The 21,195-nt window shown below is 46.7% G+C and overlaps 1 protein-coding gene across 5 annotated transcripts in view; it reads left to right on the top strand.

The window, feature by feature from the left end:
* NAV2 (neuron navigator 2) overlaps nucleotides 1-17,044 on the top strand; it is a 771,558-nt gene extending 754,514 nt beyond the window's left edge. For 2 of the 5 annotated variants that reach the window (XM_023191515.2, XM_023191517.2), the window contains 4 exons: nucleotides 1,474-1,670; nucleotides 3,190-3,308; nucleotides 9,962-10,165; nucleotides 13,575-17,041. In XM_023191515.2, coding sequence (XP_023047283.1) covers nucleotides 1,474-1,670; nucleotides 3,190-3,308; nucleotides 9,962-10,165; nucleotides 13,575-13,700 — 646 coding nt within the window. In that variant the 3' untranslated portion in view covers nucleotides 13,701-17,041. Of the gene's footprint in view, nucleotides 1-1,473; nucleotides 1,671-3,189; nucleotides 3,309-9,961; nucleotides 10,166-13,574 lie in introns of all 5 variants that reach the window. The other 3 variants (XM_023191516.1, XM_023191514.2, XM_023191513.1) reach the window with 3 other exon arrangements.
* The last annotated feature ends 4,151 nt before the right edge of the window (nucleotides 17,045-21,195 follow it).

Below are 21,195 nucleotides of genomic sequence, written 5' to 3'. Positions count from 1 at the left end.
TCTGGAAGGGACTGCAGGTGACCCTGCTGCCCTCTTGTTACCAGTGACGTCTCTCTGTGCCAAGTGAACATGAGCAATGGCAGCTTTTACCTAAAATGTCTCCACCTAACTGGGCCTGTGGGCCCTCGAGTCCCAGCTGCTATGACTCCCTGCCAGCGTGTCGTCCCTGCCCCGCTGCCACAGCACCATGCTGGTGCTCTCTCACGGCCAGGGTGTGGGAGGGACTGTTCTCCTCGGTTGTGCTAGGTTGCACTGCTGCCTGATTGACATCGCCAAACACCCCTTGCCCCATATAATGAATCTCAGTTGACTTCACCTCTCCTGCCTGGGTCCTTAGAGGTGGATGTGAAGCTGTCTCCTGGGCTGGGACCCCCGGCTCATTTCCACTGGCCATTCTGTGGGCATCTCTGAGGGAGAAATATTGAAAGTGGGTCTGAATGTAATTACCAGAGAAATGTTGACTCCTCCAGCACACTGAGAGCGTGGCTCAGCCTGCATGTAGGCTGTCCTGGTCTTGTTCATGCTTTCTCCTAACTATCCCTCAAGTCCATCGTCCTCCTGTTCCCCCCATCACTGCCCCATCATCACCCAGCACACCATTGCCATCACCTAGTCAGTACGTCTGCTTGCAGCCTCCCCTCTGCAGCCTGTAGCCAATCCTCTGCACTGTGGCAGCCAGACCGGAGTGAACATTCTAGAGTGCACATCTGACCATAGAACTCTCATGCTTAAAGTCCTTGAGTAGCTCCAGCTCCCTATGGCCTGCAGAATGAAATCCAGACTCTGTGGGTTGGCAGGTCAAGTCTGAACTTCAGTCACACTAAACTTCTGGTAGTTTCTCCAAACACCCATGCCTTTGCGAAGGCTGCAGCATCACCCCACTCCTGACCCTAACACCTGCTCCTGCCTTTCCTTATGTTGCTGCCCATTAACTGTCCAGTCTCAGCCCAGACATCCCCTCCTCTCAGGAGCCTTCCCTGATTCCCTTAGGCTTCATCATATTTCATTTCTCTCTTTGCCTGTCTGCCTCCTCCACCAAACTGTGAGCTCCTGGGGACCAGGACTGTGTCTTAGTCATAGTGATAGTTCCATAGTGTAGCACAGGGCTTGACACCAAGCACAAGAGGCGGTTTATCTCAGTGGTTACAGCCTAGCTGCTGGAGCCAGGCTTCCTGGTTCCCATCTTAGCTCTTCAAATAACTAGCTGTTTGGTCCTGGAAAAGTTACATGACCTGCCTGTTCCTTAGCATTTCTGTCTGTAAAATGGAGGTGGTGAGAATATCTATGTTAGAGGGTTGCTATGAGGAACTGTGAGTTAATACATAGTTACAATGTTTAGAACTGTTCGGTGCGTGGCTAATCCAATTTGTTGCATTAGCATATATACCTTCTGTTTCTAACATGCTTTGGTTCCTGAGGTCAGCCATCATTTGGATCACTATCATCTTGAAAAATGTTTCTGACTTCCTCCAGATGGGTGCTTTGTGCCAACCACACGGAGCCTGTGAAGGGTTTCCTTGGCCGGTTCCTGAGGAGGAAGCTCATGGAAACAGAGATCAGCGGGCGGGTGCGCAATATGGAGCTGGTAAAAATCATCGACTGGATTCCCAAGGTCTGGCATCACCTCAACCGCTTCCTGGAGGCTCACAGTTCCTCGGACGTCACCATCGGTGGGTGGGAGACTGGGTTGAGGGGGCGGGCTGGCATCCTCAGGTGCCCATCCTCTGGGCCCTGGCCAGGACAGCACTTTGCAGGCACAGTCAGCAGAAGCTGGACTGTCCATAAAGATAGAAAGGGGGCAGAGGGACAGTCACAGACCAGGCAGACCCCAGATTGCTAGTGGTCTGCAGAAGAGAGGTGTGCCCACCCTGGCCCGATGTAGAAACTGCTAGCTCACTAAAGAGCTCCCACCTCAAGGTTTCCCCAAGCTGAAGCTACCCTCAGGATTGGCTTTGCTTGAAAAATGAAGTTTTACCAGCATTTCTGAAAGCTGGACATTTAGAACAGAGAAAAAAAGATCACTAACCGTCCCACCATCTTGACATAATTTTCATTATTTGAGCTAATATTTCTGTCCTTGTTCTTACATATATATATATATATTTACGCTTTATGTAGTGGCAATCATAGCATACATATAACATGTTCCTTTTGGCCGGGCATGGTGGCTCCTGCCTGTAAACTCAGTACTTTGTGAGGCCAAGGCAGATGGATCATCTCAGGTTAAGAGTTCAAGACCAGCCTGGCCAACATGGTGAAACCGCGTCTCTACTCTAAAAATACAAAAACATTAGCTGGGTGTGGTGGCATGCACCTGTAATCCCAGCTACTCAAGAGGCTGAGGCAGGAGAATCGCGTGAACCCAGGAGGCAGAAGCTGCAGTGAGCCGAGATCGCACCGTTGCATTCCAGCCTGGGGAACAGAGCTAGACTCCAAAAAAAAAAAACCCCTTTTTCATTTAGCACTATCTCATGAGCATTCTCTGTTGCTACTCAGTTGTTGTTTTTTGGTTTTTGTTTTTTGAGACAGAGTTTCGCTCTTGTTGCTCAGGCTGGAGTGCAATGGCGTGATCTCGGCTCACAGCAACCTCTGCCTCCCAGGTTCAAGCGATTCACCTGCCTCAGCCTCCTGAGTAGCTGGGATTACAGGTGCCCGCCACCACACCCGGCTAATTTTTTTGTGTTTTTTAGTAGAGAAGGGGTTTCTTCATGTTGGCTAAGCTGATCTCGAACTTCTGATCTCAGGTGATCCACCAGCCTCGGCCTCCCAAAGTGCTGGGATTACAGGCATGAGCCACCACGCCCAGCCAATTACTCAGTTTTAAAAATTATTTTTAAAGGCTATAAAATGATTAAATGCAGATGTACCCTCATTTGCTTAACTGTTGCTGTTCTTTTAGACTTGTAGTCATAGGCTTCCATTTTTAAAAATCAAGATTAGTAATGCCACAGTGAGCGTCTTCCCCATCAAGCCTTTCCTGGAGGAGGGAGACCCCCAGGTGGAATCAGGGATCAGAGTGTCCTTCTGTATGCCCACCATCCAGGGCTAGTATATCTGTGTCCAGGCCTCAGCCCTGCCATCAGAACGTCCAGGGTCCCTCCTGTGAAGGGTGCTCGGACCATGGCTTCACCTGATGCCCCATCACCCACGCCCATTTGAGTGCTAATGTATTTTCACTGTGGTATCCAGGCCCCCGGCTCTTCCTGTCATGCCCCATCGATGTGGACGGCTCGAGAGTGTGGTTCACCGACTTGTGGAACTACTCTATTATCCCCTATCTCCTCGAAGCCGTCAGAGAAGGACTCCAGGTGAGAAGACACCCCTGCTGGCTTCCTCGAAGCTGAGGGGGACTGTTCTGGTGACCCGATGAGTTGTCTTTATCTCCTCCTCCAGGAATCTGACTGACATGGGGTGACAACCCCTCGCCTGGGAAGTCATCAGTCTAGCACAGTGTAAGGACACCTGGCTGCAAGTCCTGGCTCTGCTAACCTGTGACCCCAGGCCAGCTGGTTAGCCTGCCTGTGCCTCAGAGCCCTCATTGATATTCTGCCACCAAGAGTTTGTTGCAAGGATGAAACAAAAGTGCTCAGCATCGTGAGTGCATGAGAAGTAGAACCATATACATGTGTAGTACTTCACAGTTTGCAAAATCTTCTCCTATCTGCCTTTTGGGTTAAGCCTTGGATTAGTCGTGGAACTTGGACAGAAATTTGGTTTTTTACTCCATTTTTAAGAGAAAAAAATGAGGCGCAAAGAGAATAAATGATGTGCTTAAGGTTACAAAAGGGAAACTTGAAAGGTCTGTGATTTGAATCCATGCCTTCTGGGTCAAATTCCAGGTTCTTAGCCCTGAGGCTGGTGGCACTCTTTCCCTGACATCAGCACCCCTACCCTCTTAGGGGCCCATAAGGCTGCCAGTTCCTCCTGCCTGACAGCAGTTGGAAAGCATAAATTCTTTTTTTTTTTTTTTTTTTTTGGACAGTCTTGTTCTGTCACTCAGACTGGAGTACAGTGGCACAATCTCAGCTCACTGCAACCTCCACCTCCTGGGTTCAAGCAGTTCTCATACCTCAGCCTCCCAAGTAACTGGGATTATAGGCATGTGCTACCAGCCCGGAAAGCACAAATTCTTAACTTCTCACTTAACCCAGGGTTTAAATGGAAGCTTACCATTAATTTGGAACTCGGGATAGTTTTACTGTTGAGCCTGGAGGCAGCTCAACAAGGCTGCCTAAGAAGTTCTGTAGGCTTTTAACACTCACAGTGCATAATTAGCAGACATCACGTGTGGCTGAATAATCCAGAAACCAGTTTGGTAGCCAGGTTTCCAAGAGCTTCTTTGTTTCCTTGGTACTGGACAATGGGAGACACAAGATGCTATCGTAGGCCTGTGGAGGGCTCAGGGACTGGTGTGCACCCACAGGCACGTGTGACAAATGCAATTTAATGGCTGCAGTCAGTGTTTGTCATTTCTCTATATTGGGCTAAACTGAGAAATATTCAACTATTTTCTGTCTATGATTAATAGCAGCAATGATGGTCTTCAGAGGCCTTCAGGACAAAGGGAGCTTGAAAAGGAAAATATTTTGCCTCTTGTGATGCATTTCATTAAACTGGAGCATACGCGTTACAAATTCAAGTCAGCATATTTAATGCAAGTGTATTGTGAAAGCAGGAAAAAAGCAAGAAATTAGGCAACCTTTGGCCAGCCCCAAATCATTAGTTAACAGTGCTCTGTCAACTGTTGCTTTCATACAAGAAGGTATGAATGACTTTAGATCTTTGCAGTGGAATCTCCCTAGGTAGGTAAAGTCACTGGCCTGGATTAAATTGACCACAATTTGGTCCTTAATCAAATGGTTTTGTTAGTACCACAGACCCAAACAACCACCCAGTCATTCCTATTTTGGGGCCAGTAGAAGCATCTCCTACCTGCTGGATTCTTGCAGTCTGTCTCATTTCGGAAGCCTCTCTCCTCTGTTCTCATTGGTGGCTTCCAGGGAGTGTGATATGCCCAGCACCTCTGGGAAACCCAAGCTGCTTAAGAAAAGCAAAGAGAATTGCAGGCGGATGAGGTGGACTGTTTGCCCCTGATTCCACCTCACCTTCTCCCATTTGCTTCATCTTTGCTCTCAATATTGTCTTCTGGTATAGGAAGGGGAGTGAACCTCAGAGTCACTGGGAGGAACTCATGGGCTCTGCTGAATAAAGGCCTCCTCTGCCCTGGGAGGCATTAACCCGGAAGTAGGGAGCCTTTCTGTGCTCCAGCCTTGAGCTGCACTTGAGCAAGCCCCTCACTGGTTACCAGTGGATGGCGGTGCCAAGGCCCTGCCCCTTTGGACCGGAACCTAAAAGAAGGCTTTCTGGGCGTGGCTGGAAAGGAACTCCCCTTCCCACCTAGGAGAGGTTGCTGATTTAGCTGATCATAGAGGAGCATTAGGTATCCTTCCCAGCATGAGAAAGTGAGGCCCCAGCAATCATGGGGCAGGAAGCAGAGACATGCTCCAATCTCAAGACTCACCAGTTCAGTGTGAGCCAGGAAAAGTCATCACTGCTTTGTGCTTTGAGGTCATTTGAAGGTTAGTCTTTCAAGAGTACAGAGCTGCAAAGGGAGGCGGCCAGAGTTTGCATCCCACTAAGTGGCTCAAAAGTGAGTCACTATGCCCCAAACCTGTGACCTCGCCATCCTGATGAACCCAGGAGACCGTATAGACTCTGCGGATTCCTGGGGAAGCTTGCTGTGTTCTTCATGCCTCTGGTTTTGAAGGAACATTTGGTGATGTTTTTTGAGGGCCTGCTACTTGCCAGGCACTATTAGGGGCCTGACGTGCATGATCTCATTTAGTTCTGACAGCCCGGTGAGTCTCTTACAGATGAGGAAACTGAGGCTCACGGACGTTCTTGCCCCTTACCAAGTCCCCTCAGCAGGGTAAGATGGAGTGAGCGTTGGTGCCCAGGACTAGTTGGCCCCTGGCTACTTCTGTTATTTTCAGCTATCCTGAGGACCCCCATCACTCCACTGAAAAGCCTCAGGTGGCTTGGGAAACCAAATACTGAATTTTATAGAATGGAGTTCCCCTTATTATTTCATTTGACAAAAGGATTCCTTTATTTTTAAAAAATTAAAATTCCATACTCTCCTTTGTGTTACTTTGAGTACACGCCTACTCTAGGGTCACCTGCCCCTCACCTAACCCGGGTAAGTGGCCATGAAGTGAGCATGTTGCACTTCAGAGTGAGTCATCCCTTGGCCCAGGTTCTAGTCTGAGAAGAGGTGGAGTCCCTCGAATGGGTTCTGACAGGGCTGCCATGCACCAGGAGCTGGGATGCAGGGCTGCCCATGGTAGTATGGATTTGGTGGGAACATAAGGAGACCTGCTGTCTTCAGGGGATGAGGATGGCTTCCAGGCAGCCCCTCCTACAGGTACACCCATGCCAGGAGGATACATGATATCGCCCTCTAGTGAGCATAAGGTAGCACTGCAAGGGTGTGTACGTGCAGATGCACTTGTGGAACTCCTTGGGGGAGCTTCCTGAATGTGCAGCTGATGCATTCTTCTGTGATGTGCACACGGTCCCAGGGGCCCCCTGCATCCCTCAGTCAGAAGGCTCACAGTGGCCCCGGTTTTAGTTTTCAATGTCTCAGCTCCCTGTTGTCCTGCTCCCATTTTTCCTGACCCAGTAGGGATGCCAGGTTTCTTCCCCTGCCTTAGGGAAAGTGAATGTCCTCCCCTCTGTGTCTGTCTGTCCAGCTGTCTCTGCTGCTACCCTCAGGGCCTGCAGTGGAGCTGAGGCGCTGTATGATGTTTCCACGGCTTGCCGTGGTTCTTACCCAGCCATTCATCACCCAGACTTGAACGTGTCCAGTGACAAGTGAGGAGGCTTGTAAAAATATTTTCTGTTCTTGCAGATGATGTTAGCGTATACCTAATGTGCATTTGTCTTATGACTCAGTCCTCAGCCCTGCTTCCCTTTGGAGCTGTCATTGGAAACACTTGCCAAAGTGTCTAAAGTCTACAGGGTAACTCAAAAGACCTCTCTGTGCCTAGGGCAGGCCTGGTTCCCGCAGGGAACAGGAACAGTGCAGGGTGAGTGCGGGGCCATTTATCAGATTATCCAGCCTGCTCTGAAACCCCAGACAGGTCTCCTGTCTCTTGGCCTTGGGTTCTCCATCTATAAATTGACAAGTTTGGACTAGAAGAGTGTTTTTTTAGGCTGGTTTCTATGGAGCCCCCAATCTACTCAGTTGAGGACCAGAGATGAAGAGCAAATGTTTGAAAACCACGGTGCCAGGTAATCTCTGAGGACAGATTCAGCTCCAGGAGTTCTAGCCTCTGTGATTCTGCAGCCCTGAGCATGTCCTCATCCAGGCTGTAGGGTGGAGACAGAAGCAGTAGCCGTCATAGAAGCAGTAGCTGTGAGGGTTTGGTTCAGCCTCATGTGAGGTCTGGCTTGAGAAATGCAGCCCAGTTTCCACAGGGAAAGACCTCAGAGGGAGAGACTTCTCAAAACTGCACAAATGGTTCTAGTCTGGAGCAGCCTTCTTCTGCTCCAAATATCCCACTTTTGCGTTCTCTTCTGCGCTGAGACACATGCCCATGTACACACAAATGCATGCCCCTCACACGATTCCTTCCAGCTCACGCAAAAATTGCCTTTCAAATGTCAGAGTGAGTTCCTAGGCCTGAGACTCACTCCTGCCCCAGGTTAAGGAAGACTTAGCAACAGACTGGGCCAGAACATGGGACGGGAGGAGTGCTGGTGTATGGGAAGGCAATGAGTCATAGGAGGCTGCGTGACTTAAGCAGAGGGGGTGATATCCACAAATGCAGAGAGATGGGCCCGTCTAAGGGGCAGGGTGGGCAGCTTCCCTGACAGAAATCATACCTAGAGGTCCCAGTTGGCACAGACGGTCAAGGGAGCATGGGCACCGCTGGCGGGGACAATGAGCCCAGCAGACTGACACACTGATACCTGGCCAACAGCCTGCTCCGAGTCTCCCTGCTCTGGGTCTGGCTGAGTCACGTGGCTCTAAATGATAGAGTTGTTCCAGGTGGTGTCAGTCAGGGGGGGTGGAGAGGATAAAGGCCTGGCAAAGGAAGTTGAAGTTCTAGGTTCAAATCGGGCCCTGCCCGACAACCTTTCTCAGCAGGCTCTGCTCTTTGGGCCTTGATTGGCCCATCTGGTAAATGAGGGGGTGGGGCTAGGTGGCCCCAGCTCCTTCCCCTTGGAAAGAAGTGGTTTTGTTGGTTCAGAGCCCAGCTCTGCACTGTTGTCAGCACCTTGCTCTCTGTACCCTCTCCACTGCAGGATTCCCGGGAGGGCAGGGGGAGCAGACAGACAGACAGCCATGGCCACCCTAGAGACACACTGTAGCCGTGGTGGCCCACAGGACTCTTTAGTCTCTGTGCCTCAAGGCCCCCTGCAGAGTCCTCTTTGCAGAGCTACAGGCGACGCTGCCCTGGCTGTGAGCATGTCCTGCCACATGGACCAAGTGGGCCAAACTAGTGGGCCGTGGAATTGAACACACTTAGTTTCCAATTCTGGCTTCTCTCCTGCCTGGGCCTGTTTCCTCATCTGTAAATCACGAGCAGTAGTACTTCCTCTGGGAGTTGCCCGGTGGTTAAGCAAGATATTTGTAAAGCATTTCTCACAGTACCCGGCGCACAGTCAGCTGCAAGATGTGGTGGTAAAGGAGAAAGATACAAAGCCTACACCTAGCTGTGTAATATGCAGAGCCTCACATCGGGAAGGGGTCCAGTCTAGGTTTCTGTTCTTTAAGGAATGTATGTATTTCTTGAAATTGCTAGTAATGGTCACTAAAATCATTTTACCATTAGATAATTGAGGCTTAACAAAAGGAGCTTGGAGGCATGGTGTTGATCTTACTATAAAATTAAGTGATAATATAGTTTACTGTTTTAAGAGCCAATTAGCTATAATGGAATTTTGAGAAACACATGACAAGGGAGAAGCCCTCATAATTTCACTGCCTATGTGCAGCCTCTTTTAGCAATTTGCTGCTTTGAAAAGGAGCAGTGCTTCTGTATAGGGGCTGTAGGAGTCAGACCCATTTCAAGAAATGGGGTTTTATTGAGCCAGGACCAGCCCAGCACAGTGGCTCACACCTATAATCCCAGACCTTTGGAAGACCAAGGCACAAGGATTGTTTGAGCCCAGAAGTTTGAGACCAGTCTGGGCAACAGAGGGAGATCCCATCTCTTGAAAAAAAAATTGTTTTAAAAATTAGCCAGACATGGTGGCACGCAAGCAGTCTCAGCTACTTGGGAGGCTGAGGCAGGAGGATCACTTGAGTCTGGGAGATTGAGGCCACAGGGAGAGTGATCATGCCACTGTACTCCAGCCTGAGCAACATTACACAACCTTGTCTCAGTACAAAATAAAAATAAATATTGAGCCAGGGCCATTGTGACCTCTGCCTGCAGTGTTGATGCCCAGCACCCAAGGTATGTAGGCGGTATTCTTTGGGTAGATGCACCCAGTGGAGTACTAGAGCTGGCTCTTAAAAGCTGGTAGCACCTCTTTCCAACTCCACATCCAGTGACATCGTGTCAGTGGTTTGAAATCAGTCATGGTGGGATTGTACCATGGAAGTCAGCAAATGCTTCAAATCAGGTCATTGTTTTTCCCCCAGAGCCAGTTTTCCAAATTGGATTACCAAGGCTCAGAGTTTAGGGTCACACGGTGAGTCAGTGGCAGAGCTGAACATGAACCCAGATCGCCCTGACTCCAAAGCCTGTGCTCTAGACCACTGGGTCATGCTGCCTTCAGCCTTAGCACCTCGAGCCATCTGCGTCTTGGATGACTTCCTGAGGATGGAATTCTAGAAGTGGAATTACTCCATCAGGGAAGGCATGATGCTGGGTTTGGGGAGTTTTTCAGAAGACTCCAGGAGAGATCTCGGCCACTTCCAGACTGTTCCTTCTTTGCCTGTTTTCAGCTCTATGGAAGGCGTGCCCCCTGGGAGGATCCTGCCAAGTGGGTGATGGACACATATCCATGGGCAGCCAGCCCACAACAACATGAGTGGCCTCCCCTGCTGCAGTTACGGCCTGAGGATGTCGGCTTCGACGGCTACTCCATGCCTCGGGAGGGATCGACAAGCAAGCAGGTGCCCTCCAGTGATGCTGAAGGTGATCCGCTGGTGAGTCCTCAGCTGCCAGAACAGTTCAGAATTCATTGAGCACTTACTGTGTGTTGGGTATGATGCAGGGCCTCTGGAAATACAAAGGTGACTAAACCCAGCCTTGCTTTGGAAGGCTGGACTCAAATCACTGGGCCATTTGGAAAATGACCCCATTTTTGCCAATATTTTCTTCCATGGTTTTTGTTTTTCCCTAAAGACTTTTCCTCTGAAATTGTTTTCTGGTTCTAGATAAAAGGTTAAGAATTGATTTTTCCCCTTAAATGTTCTTATACCTACTGTCTCTATATAACTCTTTGCCCTCTGATTTGGGATGCCACCTCTGTTACCTACTATCCTATTACTTTGATCTCTCCTACCAATAACAGAGCAGAGGAAGAGATTGCTAAGGACCAGAAGCCCAAGGCAAATGATCAGGAGAGTAGACAGGGAAAGGTTTGAGGCAGGAGGGACTCAGAGGGGAGGGGGCGTGACTATGAGTCCCATGGTCATTGAGATGACCTCAGTCTTTACCACTGTTTAAGCCTCTTGTTTATTTGGCTGTTGCTAAAACAATATAAAGGCCCTTTAGGAAGCACCCAGGCTGGGGTGGCTCACGCCTGTAGTCCGAGCACTTGGGGAGGCCGAGGCAGGCTGATCACGAGGTCGGGAGATCAAGACCATCCTGGCTAACACAGTGAAACCCTGTCTCTACTAAAAATTAAAAAAAATTAGCCAGGCGTGGTGGCGTGCACCTGTAGTCCCAGCTACTTGGGAGGCTGAGGCAGGAGAATGGTGTGAATCTGGGAGGTGAGCTTGCAGTGAGCCGAGATTGTGCCACTGTACTCCAGCCTGGGCGACAGAGCGAGACACTGTCTCAACAACAGCAACAACAACAACAACAAAGCACCGGGCTGGGTGCAGTGGCTCATGCCTGTAGTCCCAGTGCTTTTGGTGGCTGAGTTGGGTGGGTTGTTTGAGCTCATGAGCTCGAAAACAGCCTGGGCAATGTAACAAAACCTCTTCTCTACAAAAAATACAAAAATTAACCGGGCATGGTGGCACACGCCTACAGTCCCAGCTACTCAGGAGACTGAGATGGGAAGAGGGCTTGAGCCCGGGAGGCAGGGTTTGCAGTGAGCCAAGATTGTGCCACTGCACTCCAACCTGGTTGATAGAACCAGACCTTGTCTCAGACAAACAAAAAAACAAACAAACAAAAGAAACACCTGGACCAACCACAGTAGCATTTCTAATTAATTGTAGTACTCTACCAATATAAGACCCATGCAAAGTCATACTGCTAAATTAGACCTAACAAGTCAAAAAAAAGCCCAATAAAATATAGAGGAAGCAAATATACCAAAACCTCCTATGGTTAAAGGACTATTATCATGCCTTAAATTTAGGTCCAAGCTTTCTTGGCAGGCATAGCTAAAAGAAAACATAACAGAGAATATTATTTGTGTTACCTAAAAGAAAATATAAGAGATATAGCAGGATTAAAAGACAACTGATTTACTCTTCTATTCCTAGCAGCTAATTAAGTCCCTAGATGATGATGATGATAATAATAATAATAATAGGCAATTCAGGTTGTCTGCCATCCTGCTGTTTGGTGGAATGTAGCTGTGGTTCTGTTGAAGAGTTTACTGGGAACTGTATTTTTTAAGGATTTATTATTTGTATTGCCATGTACAGCCTAGTTTGCAATATTTATAACAGTAGTCTTACAAAGGAAAGAGGCATACTTTAAACAGCCATTTGCAATGTTAACCATTGCCGAAAGCCAAGGTCACGGAGGTATTTTTGCGGGAGCCAACTCATGAGGTCTTAACTTACATAGAAAATAGAATTTAGTATATCTAGAGGAAAGAATGGCCAGCCCATCGCTAAACAATCTTTTCTGAGCCAGTAACATTTGTATAACTGGTTGGACACAGAAGGTGTGTAGGAAAGACCCAGGATTCTTGGAAATCCAGAAACAGAATTCTCCTTCCAACCCCAGGCCCCCAGAAGTGAGCTGTACCAGTCCAGTCACTTCTATTATCAAGTTAGATGTTTGATATTTCTCCCAGTTCTGCTCTTTCTGCCCAGGGCCATGTGTCTCTATTATCATAGCTCTCTTATATGTTAATCCTTCTCACTCACGAGACTGAGACCTTCATGAGAACAGGACTTATTTGTTTTTGTTCCAGAACATATACTGTGGACATATTGGGAGTGTTTAATGAGTGAATAAGTAATCCCAGTTGCCAAGGATTGTCCATTATACTTCAGCTCTGCCTCTTCCCTGGTTATGGCTATGCAGATGGACACCAGATGGTGGTGCTTCTGCAGCGTGGCACATCTGGGTAGACTCTGCAAATTATCCTGAGGGGCAGCTGGATTGTACGCCCAGCTGCACCACATCTTGGCGTTAGCTCAGGCCCCATATTCCTGACTTACTTGCTATATAAAATATACAATACATACACACAATTTACAGTTATAAATAAAAGTAGCTTTTGTTCCCTCTCCCCACTCCCAAACAAGTGACCCGTAGAATGTAAACAAGGGCAGATTCAAGAACACTGTCGCTCAACTCTTTTCTTTAAGTTACATAGTGATGACAACAGATGACATTTATTAAGCACTTACTATATGCCAGGCCATCCCCTCTTCTAAGGGTTTAATGCACATTATATCATTTCGTTGCCTACTTCAACCCTATGAGAAGTGTCGCCATTCTCCCCATTCCATAGATGACGAACTGGTGGCTCAGATACTTTAGGTAACTTGCCCAGAGATTCCTGAACCACAAGCGAAGGCTCTTTGCACTCGGACGCTTTGCTTGTAACTGGCACTTCCCCTCACCTCCCTGCCAAGGCTTCCACAGGAGCTGGAGCACAGTTGGCTCCAGTCTGACCTGGCCAGAGCAAGGAAAAGAGACGGGTTTGATGCCTGTCGAAGTGGGAGGGGGTCCGTGTGCTTCAGATGTTGGTGACGCTGATGCCAAGTTCCAGGAGCCGGGACACTCAGCCACACCTTCTTCCAGGCCGAGGGCTATGCCTGAAAGGTGTGCCCCTCCTAAATAAAAAATAAATATAATATGTATAGAGAGCATCATTTCGTTTTCAGTGCTCTACATATATTAACTCAATCCACTCCATAACATTATAGGGCAGGTACTATTATTATTCACATTTGACCAGTAAAGAAACAAGTATGAAGAGGTTAAGTAACATGTTCAAAGTCATGCAGCTAGTAATTGGTGAAGTTGGGATTTGAACCCTGGAAGCCTGGCCCAAAGTCCATGTTCTTGTCCACCGCCTCCACTGTGGGCTGTTATCCCAGGTGAGTCTGGAGGAGGTGGCATGACCTTCTAGGAGTCCAGGGTGGGCAGCCAACTAGACAGAAAGCAGCTCACGCTTCCCCACTCTTCCCCTAGATGAACATGCTGATGAGGCTGCAGGAGGCAGCCAACTACTCCAGCCCCCAGAGCTATGACAGCGACTCCAACAGTAACAGCCATCACGATGACATCTTGGACTCCTCTTTGGAGTCCACTCTGTGACAGGGGCCCGGAGCCCAGTGCCCTCCTCTTCTCCTCGCCCGTTCCACCTGCATCCCCAACATCATCCTGAAGTTGACTTCCTGAGCCAGCCCCCAGCCGCAGCCCTAAAGCTGCGGGAACACCGAGTCCCCTCATCCTTCAGCCTTGACCTGGGTGCAGGCATCCTGGGCCAGCTGCCTGCGGACCGTTTCCTTCCACAGCGAGAACTGCACTACCTTCGGTTGTACTTTAATTATTGTTTTGCCTTGTTGCTGTGACCTCCCTAAGACACTGAAGATACTTCTCGGGAAAGGATCATCGCCGTTGAAATGAAAAGAGAGACAAAAAAAACAAAAACCAAAGACAATGAACCAACATGAAGCTCTGAAACCAAACAGCATCCTGATATGAGCTTCCCAGAGACAGAAGAGACTGGAGCAAAGTTGGAAACAGAGAAGCACGGCTTCCCCTCAGCACAGACCCTCCAGACTGGGTTTCAGAGCCACACCACCCACCCTCCCACACAGCCGGCCACAGGGAGAACTGGTGCTAACCAGGGTGCTTGCTTTGGTCACGTTCAACGCACTACAGAGCTACGACACAGGGAGACCTTAGGAGAAAATAAACCATGCTTTCATGTTTTTTAAATGGTGCTTTCCTTACTCGAGAGGTATTTTGCCTGTTCCAATCCAACCACCCCATTCAGGTCCATCAGCCTCCGATTCATCCGTGAGAGAGTGAAGGAGTGAGAGTGTGAGCGAGTGGATGTGGCTGTCAGGGCAGAACGGCATGCGTCTGTTTCCTTCTGATATATGAATGAATCAGGTGGTGTTTTGTTTTGTTTTGTTTTTTTGTTTTTTTCTGCAAACACTGTGTATAGTGAGACTTGTTCTGCTTTGGAGAACAGATTACCTTTTGAAAATGAGGTTGAGTTTCTTCCTTTCTGATGCATTGATTTTTGAAGATTTTTTTCCCCCTTCCCCTCTTGGTCAGAATCAATCCTTTGGTGAAAGTAAGAACCGCAGGAGTTGAGTTTCGGTTTGGTCCTGCTCAGTTTTGGTTTTTAGTTGTCCATCCTCTCAGTCCTACACACTCGCCTCCTCCTGCCAGGGCTGGGGATATCTGTGTCCTTTAAAATGGATGAGGACCCAGTCCTCGACATGTGGGTGAGCCATGGACCTTGCCTTCCCTTCTCATCCTCGAGGGTTTAGAACACACACCAACACCTCCAGCGCCCCCCGCCCCAGCTTCCGGTGGAGTGATGCGGTCACCCCGCAAAAGACTTGCACTTTCCTCAGAACCAACATGACGCAGCTCAACAAGGGTGAGGGTCACTCCCTCCCAGAAGCCCCGTCTGGACGAGCCTTGCCTGACCTCTTCGGTGCTGACCTTCCCAAAGTGATGCCTTACTGGTTTTGTACTAACTGTGTTCATTTTACATAAGTGTCGTGCCTGCCTGGGGTTTGTTTTTTTTGTCACTGTTTTCCCCATTGAAACAAACAGGGCTAAAAAGTCATCTGTTCATTAGGAGAACTCAAGTTGCTGTGACTTTTCTCATCCAAAAGACTCGTTCATGTGGATGCGTGACCATGAGAAAAAGAAAAAAAAAAGATCCATTTTTTAGGTTCTTACCAGTCTCCAGCTGACAACCCAACTGGACAGGGATGTGTCTGGTACAGGAGAAGGCAAAAGTTTCTAGTCTACATGACCTTGCTGGTACTTGCTCTAATAGAAACCCAGTCTGCTGTGTCTTCAACATACTGGTGTTTTCATTACAAAGTATGATAAATTTTTGAGTTGTTTGTTTCTGTTTTACAAAGAGAATCTTTATTGGACACCAGTGAAGGTGTCTCTGTTTTAATGATCAGGGTTTTTATTCCATCTTTTGCATTTCTATTTCTGAAGATTTGTCTCTTGGCATCTTTTTTTAGTTTCTTACCGTAGGAGTTTGACCCGAAACTGCTAACTTCGTATTGGATGACACCATGTTCTTCCTCTTTGAAAAGAAAAGGGGAATGTGTCCCACTAGTGAAAGGAAAACTTTCCAACACTGTCCCTGCTTTAATCTCAGCAAACTCAGACTATTCTGCTTAGCCTTCATTAGTCATCTGGGAGTGAGTGTGTCTTGTTCTGTTTTTGTTTTTAATAAAACTTTCCAACCATATATTTAGCCTGTGACCAGGGGGGCCAAACCTTCAGATTTCTGGTAAACCTGAAGGGTGGCCCTCCTTAGACAATTTATGTCCCAGCAATGACCCTACACTCGCGTACTGTGAATTTGGGAGGAGGTAAAGTTGACTTCTCCTCCTGGGCAGTTTTCCAGTCACCTTGTGAGTAGACACCTGCCAATATTGTTTGAAACCTTTTTTTAATATGACATCCTCTCTTGTCATTCTCTTCTCCCCTCTCCCACAGACTTCCCTCCCACTGGGTCCAGGTTCAGAACCAAGACTTCTGTACCTGGTGCTGCCTGATTGGTGAACATTGACTTCAAGTAGCCTAGCCCTTGTGTGACTCACAACTCAGTGTCCTTCCTAAAGTTTCGGGAAGCAGGGTTGTCTAGTATGCACGTTTCTTACTTTGGTCATATTTTTACTTTAGTGCCACTCACCTTTGACAAAGTGACTTTGTACTCATTTAGGGCTCTATTGGAAATGCTTCCATTTTGCCTTGTCTACAGTTAGGGCAATTTTGAAATGTATAAATTCTATGCAACATTTATGTTGAGTTACCAATGGAAGCCAAAAGTTCTCTTCCCAAACTGCCAAGAATGATACAGGCCATAAGTGAAACGGGAATACCTTTTAAGTTTCATTAGGGGTGGGGTGGGAGTGGGACAGGAACAAGACTTGCCTAGATCTTTGTTGTATCTTGGGGACTTTTACTTTGTTGTTTGATGCTTAAACTTCAAAATTCTCTGTATTCAAATTTGATTGTGGCGAATCTACTTCAAAAAGGAAAAATAATCCAACTTTGTGGATATTAAATGGAAGGTTTGCTGTTTTGAGCTAGTTGTTTCCAGTGGAGCAGTTTATGAAATATGTTCTATAAGATGTACATTTTTTCATTGTAACATAGAAATTGTAAATAATTGATTAAAGTGCTGCATTTTGATGAATTTTTTCTAGCCATTTTTAAAGAGAAAACTAGGAATTGAGTATTTTGTGTACGGTATGTCTCCATCCTCCCTCCCCTTCCTCTCCTCTCTCTCTCCTTACCTATTTAATTTTCATTTGTCATGAGGTTTTTGGATTTGCCAATGATCTGCTGGACATCAATGCCCCATGTCATAGAGAAGAAAGCTGATGATTGTACCAGTCTTAAATTATTCATGATTCAATAAAATTGATGCTTATTTATTCAGATTAGTGGTTTGGCTTGTCTGTGCTAGAGCACGTCCTCATAAGAGTTTAATTTTATGCTAAGAGCAAGTCAGTCTTATCTGGATGCAGCAAATGCAGGGAAAACCCAAAACCTTTGCAAACCCATCTTGGCTAACATGCCATCCATATCCTGACTCTTCTCAGTTTCTCAGGTCTTTTTGCCACTCCTGTGGAACTTGTTAGAACTGTAGAATTTCAGATCCTCTCAGACTTTATGAATCACCAGGGATCTGGTGGATCCTCAATTTCTAGCAAACTCCTAGGCAATACCAGTGCTCTAGTGCCTGGACCACACATTGAGTGGCAAGCAACATCAGTGTCCATCCAGCCCCCTAAGTCGACCCCTTGGCATGAAAAGGATTTTTTTTTAATGTATTGAGTGCCTACTAATTTCCAAACGCTTTCCCAAATACTCAATATAATGCAAAATGATGCCAGAGAGGTATTCTTACTCCCATTTTACAAGTGAAAAAAACAGAAAATGATGTGCCAAGGAACCTATAGCCAAGAAGTGAGTTGGAGTTTCAGCCCCATCTTCTGACAGTCCTGCCTTGCCAGGCTGCCTTCTAATCTTGGGGGCCTCCTGCCACATCACAGTTCACATCCATAACAGACATAGGCAGTGGGAGATGACCTTACATCTCAGCATTCACTTTAAATAGCAACAACAAAAAAGACGCGGTTTGGAGTCCTGTGGGTTCACAGTGAAATTGATCCCACATGGTTGGCTCAACTGCTCACGGCATAAAGTGTCTAACTCTTAACATACAACAGTGGCCCAACCAGGGAGGAGGTAAAGAATCCAGATATTTAGCATAGGCAGTTTTAATCCCTGTCAAAAAAAAAAAAAAAAATACAGGAGGGGTAGTACAATGGTTTGACAACTAGATGTCCTGAGTTCCAAAATTCCACGTCAAACATTCTATCCCATTGCTCCATGATATATTCTGAGGTTACCTAGGAAGTATGACCAGCATACATAAAGGGCATGGTGGACAGATGGCTTTTTAAAGAGAAGGGAAGGGCCAGGTGTGGTGGCACACACCTGTATTCCCAACACTTTGGGAGGCCAAGGCAGGTGCATTACCTGAGCCCAGGAGTTTGAGACCAGCCTGGGCAACATGGCGAAACCCCGTCTCTACAAAAAAATACCAAAAATTAGCCAGGCATGGTGGCACGTACCTGTAGTCCCAGCTACTCAGGAGGCCGAGGCATGAGAATTGCTTGAACCAAGGAGGCGGAGGTTGCAGTGAGCCAAGAATCGTGTCACTCTACTCCAGCCTGGGCAACAGAGCGAGACTCTGTCAATAAAAAGGGGGTGGGGGGAAGGACAGGAACTACATTTATGTACTCACTGGGTACCAGATATACAGAAAATTTCTCTCTATCACATATAATTACAGCACCTCTAAGAGGTAGGTGTAATTATCTCTATTTTACAGGTAAGAAAACTGAGGCTGAGTAATGTTAAATTAATACATAGTAGAAATGGAATTCTTGGTATATCTGATTCAAAACCTATGCCTTTTCTGCTACGCTAAGCTACACTCAGCTTAGGTTGTACTTTGATGGAGGATTACACATCCCTTCTGCATTAGCTCTTTATTGCTTATGTAACAAATTAATCCCAAATTTGGCAGCTTACAGCAGAACATTTTCTAACAGTTTCTGTGGATCAGGGGTTCACGTATGTCTTGTTGAGTACTGTGCCTCAGGGTTTCCCACAGAGCTGTAGTCAACGTATCTGAAATAAAATTTGCAAGGAAAAAAAAAATATTTAAAAGCAAGAACTACATAAAACATCATATTTAATGGTAAGATGTGAAATGTTTTTCCTTGCAGATTAAGAAACAGACAAAGATGTCTCTTACCACCACTGAATATTGTGGTAGAGATCCTAGTCAATACAGAGAAACAAGAAAAATAAGTTATGAGGATTGGAAAAGGAAGAAATTCAACAGTCTTTATTCACAGGTAACACTTTGTACTTAGATTATGCAACAGAATTCACTGGTAAGTTATTAGAAATAATAAGGCAACTAAGTTTTCAAAGTCAATACACAAAAATCAGTTGAACATCTATATGCAGCCAGAAGTTTTAAATTTTTAAGAATGCCAATTTAGGCTGGGCGCGGTGGCTCAGGCCTGTAATCCCAGCACTTTGGAAGGCCAAGGTGGGTGGATCACGAGGTCAGGAGATCGAGACCATCCTGGCTAACACGGTGAAACCCTGTCTCTACTAAAAAATAGAAAAAATTAGCCAGGTGTGGTGGTGGCCACCTGTAGTCCCAGCTACTTGGGAGGCTGAGGCCGGAGAATGGTGTGAACCTGGGAAGCAGAGCTTGCAGTGAGCTGAGATCTCACCACTGCACTCCAGCCTGGGCGACAGAGTGAGACTCCGTCTCAAAAAAAAAAAAAAACAAAACAAAACAAAAAAAAACACCAATTTCAGAGTGAAAATATCAAATACCTCAGAATAAATGCAATATAAAGTGTGCAAGACTTCTATAAAGAAATCTATTAACCATTGTTGAGAGAAATTAAACCCCAAATAAAAGTAGGAAAATATTATGCTTATGTGTTAGAATACATGTTGTGAACACATCAATCCCTGCAAGATGGACTATAGATCTGATGCAATCTCATTTAAAAGCTCAACAGGGTTTTTATGGAATTGACAAAATGATTCTAAAACTTACATGGAAATGCAACAGGTGAAGCACAGCCAATGAAGAAGAACAAGAAGGGAGAAATTTTTCTACCAAAAATCAAGACTTATTATAAAGGTCATTAAGACCTTATGGTATTGGTATAAGAATTGACAAATAGTTAAAAAGAACAGGATAGACATCCCTGAAGTAAACCCAACACACACTTGCTTTGCTATATGGAATCATGAATAATGTCTCAGAAGCAAAGAAAATGTGACAAAGAACACATGACAATGGGATCCACTGGTTTTTACTCCAAAGCTAAAGATTGGACTGACCTCTTAAAGGTTAGTGTAACTAAGGCACCAGCTCCAGGAAAGACATTTTGTGTTAGAGCACTGTCATCTAGGAAACAGGATAAATTTTCAACTGTCAGCCATTATTTGTTGTTTGTTGGTTTTTGTTTTTGAGACTGGGTCTTACTCTGTCACCCGGGCTTGAGTGCAGCGGCATGATTATAGCTCACTGCAGCCTCCACCTCCTGGGCTCAATCGATCCTCCTGCCCCAGCCTCCTGAGTAGCTGGGACCACAGACAGACACCACTAAACCCAGCTTTTTTTTTTTTTTTTTTTTTTCTTTCTGAGATGGTGTCTCACTCTGTCGCTCCAGGCTGGAGTGCAGTGATGCAATCTTGGCTCACTGCAACCTCCACCTCCCAGGTTCAAGTGATTCTTTTGGCTCAACCTCCCAAGTAACTGGGATTACAGGTGCATACCACCACACCCAGCTAATTTTTTGCATTTTTAGTAGAGATGGGGTTTTGCTATGTTGGCCAGGTTGGTCTGGAACTACTGTCCTCAAGTGATCCACCTGCCTCAGCCTCCCAAATTGCTGGGATGACAGGTGTGAGCCACTATGACTAAATTAAAATATTTTTAATTTTTAAAAAATATTTGTGTAGAGATGGGGTCTCACTATGTTGCCCTGGCTGGTGTCAAACTCCTGGCCTCAAGTGATCCTCTAGCCTCAGCCTCCCAAAGCGCTGAGGTTACAGGTGTGAGCCACTGTGCCTGTCGTAATTTATTGTTGAATGCCCAATAGCTGGAAGACATGTGTCTGGCGTATAACAGATGGGTTGTAGCAGACATCAATAATTCCTTAATTTGGGCTGGACCCAGTGGCTCACGCCTGTAATCCCAGCACTTTGGGAGGCCGAGGCGGGCAGATCACGAGGTCAGTAGTTCAAGATGAGCCCGGCCAACATGATGAAACCCTGTCTCTACTAAAAATACAAAAATTAGCCAGGCATGGTGGCAGTCTTCTGTAATCCCAGCTACTCAGGAGGCTGAGGCAGGAGAATCACTTGAACCCAGGAGGTGGAGGTTGCAGTGAGCCGAGACCGCACCGTTGTACTCCAGCCTGGGTGACAGAGTGAGACTCTGTCTCCAAAAAAAAAAAAAACCCCTAAATTTGTACCCCTT

The sequence above is a fragment of the Piliocolobus tephrosceles genome, chromosome 13 (assembly GCF_002776525.5).
Source record: "Piliocolobus tephrosceles isolate RC106 chromosome 13, ASM277652v3, whole genome shotgun sequence".
Taxonomy (NCBI): Eukaryota; Metazoa; Chordata; class Mammalia; order Primates; family Cercopithecidae; genus Piliocolobus; species Piliocolobus tephrosceles.
Note: the sequence above shows the minus strand (reverse complement) of the source record. Positions and strands in the feature narration are given on the sequence as shown.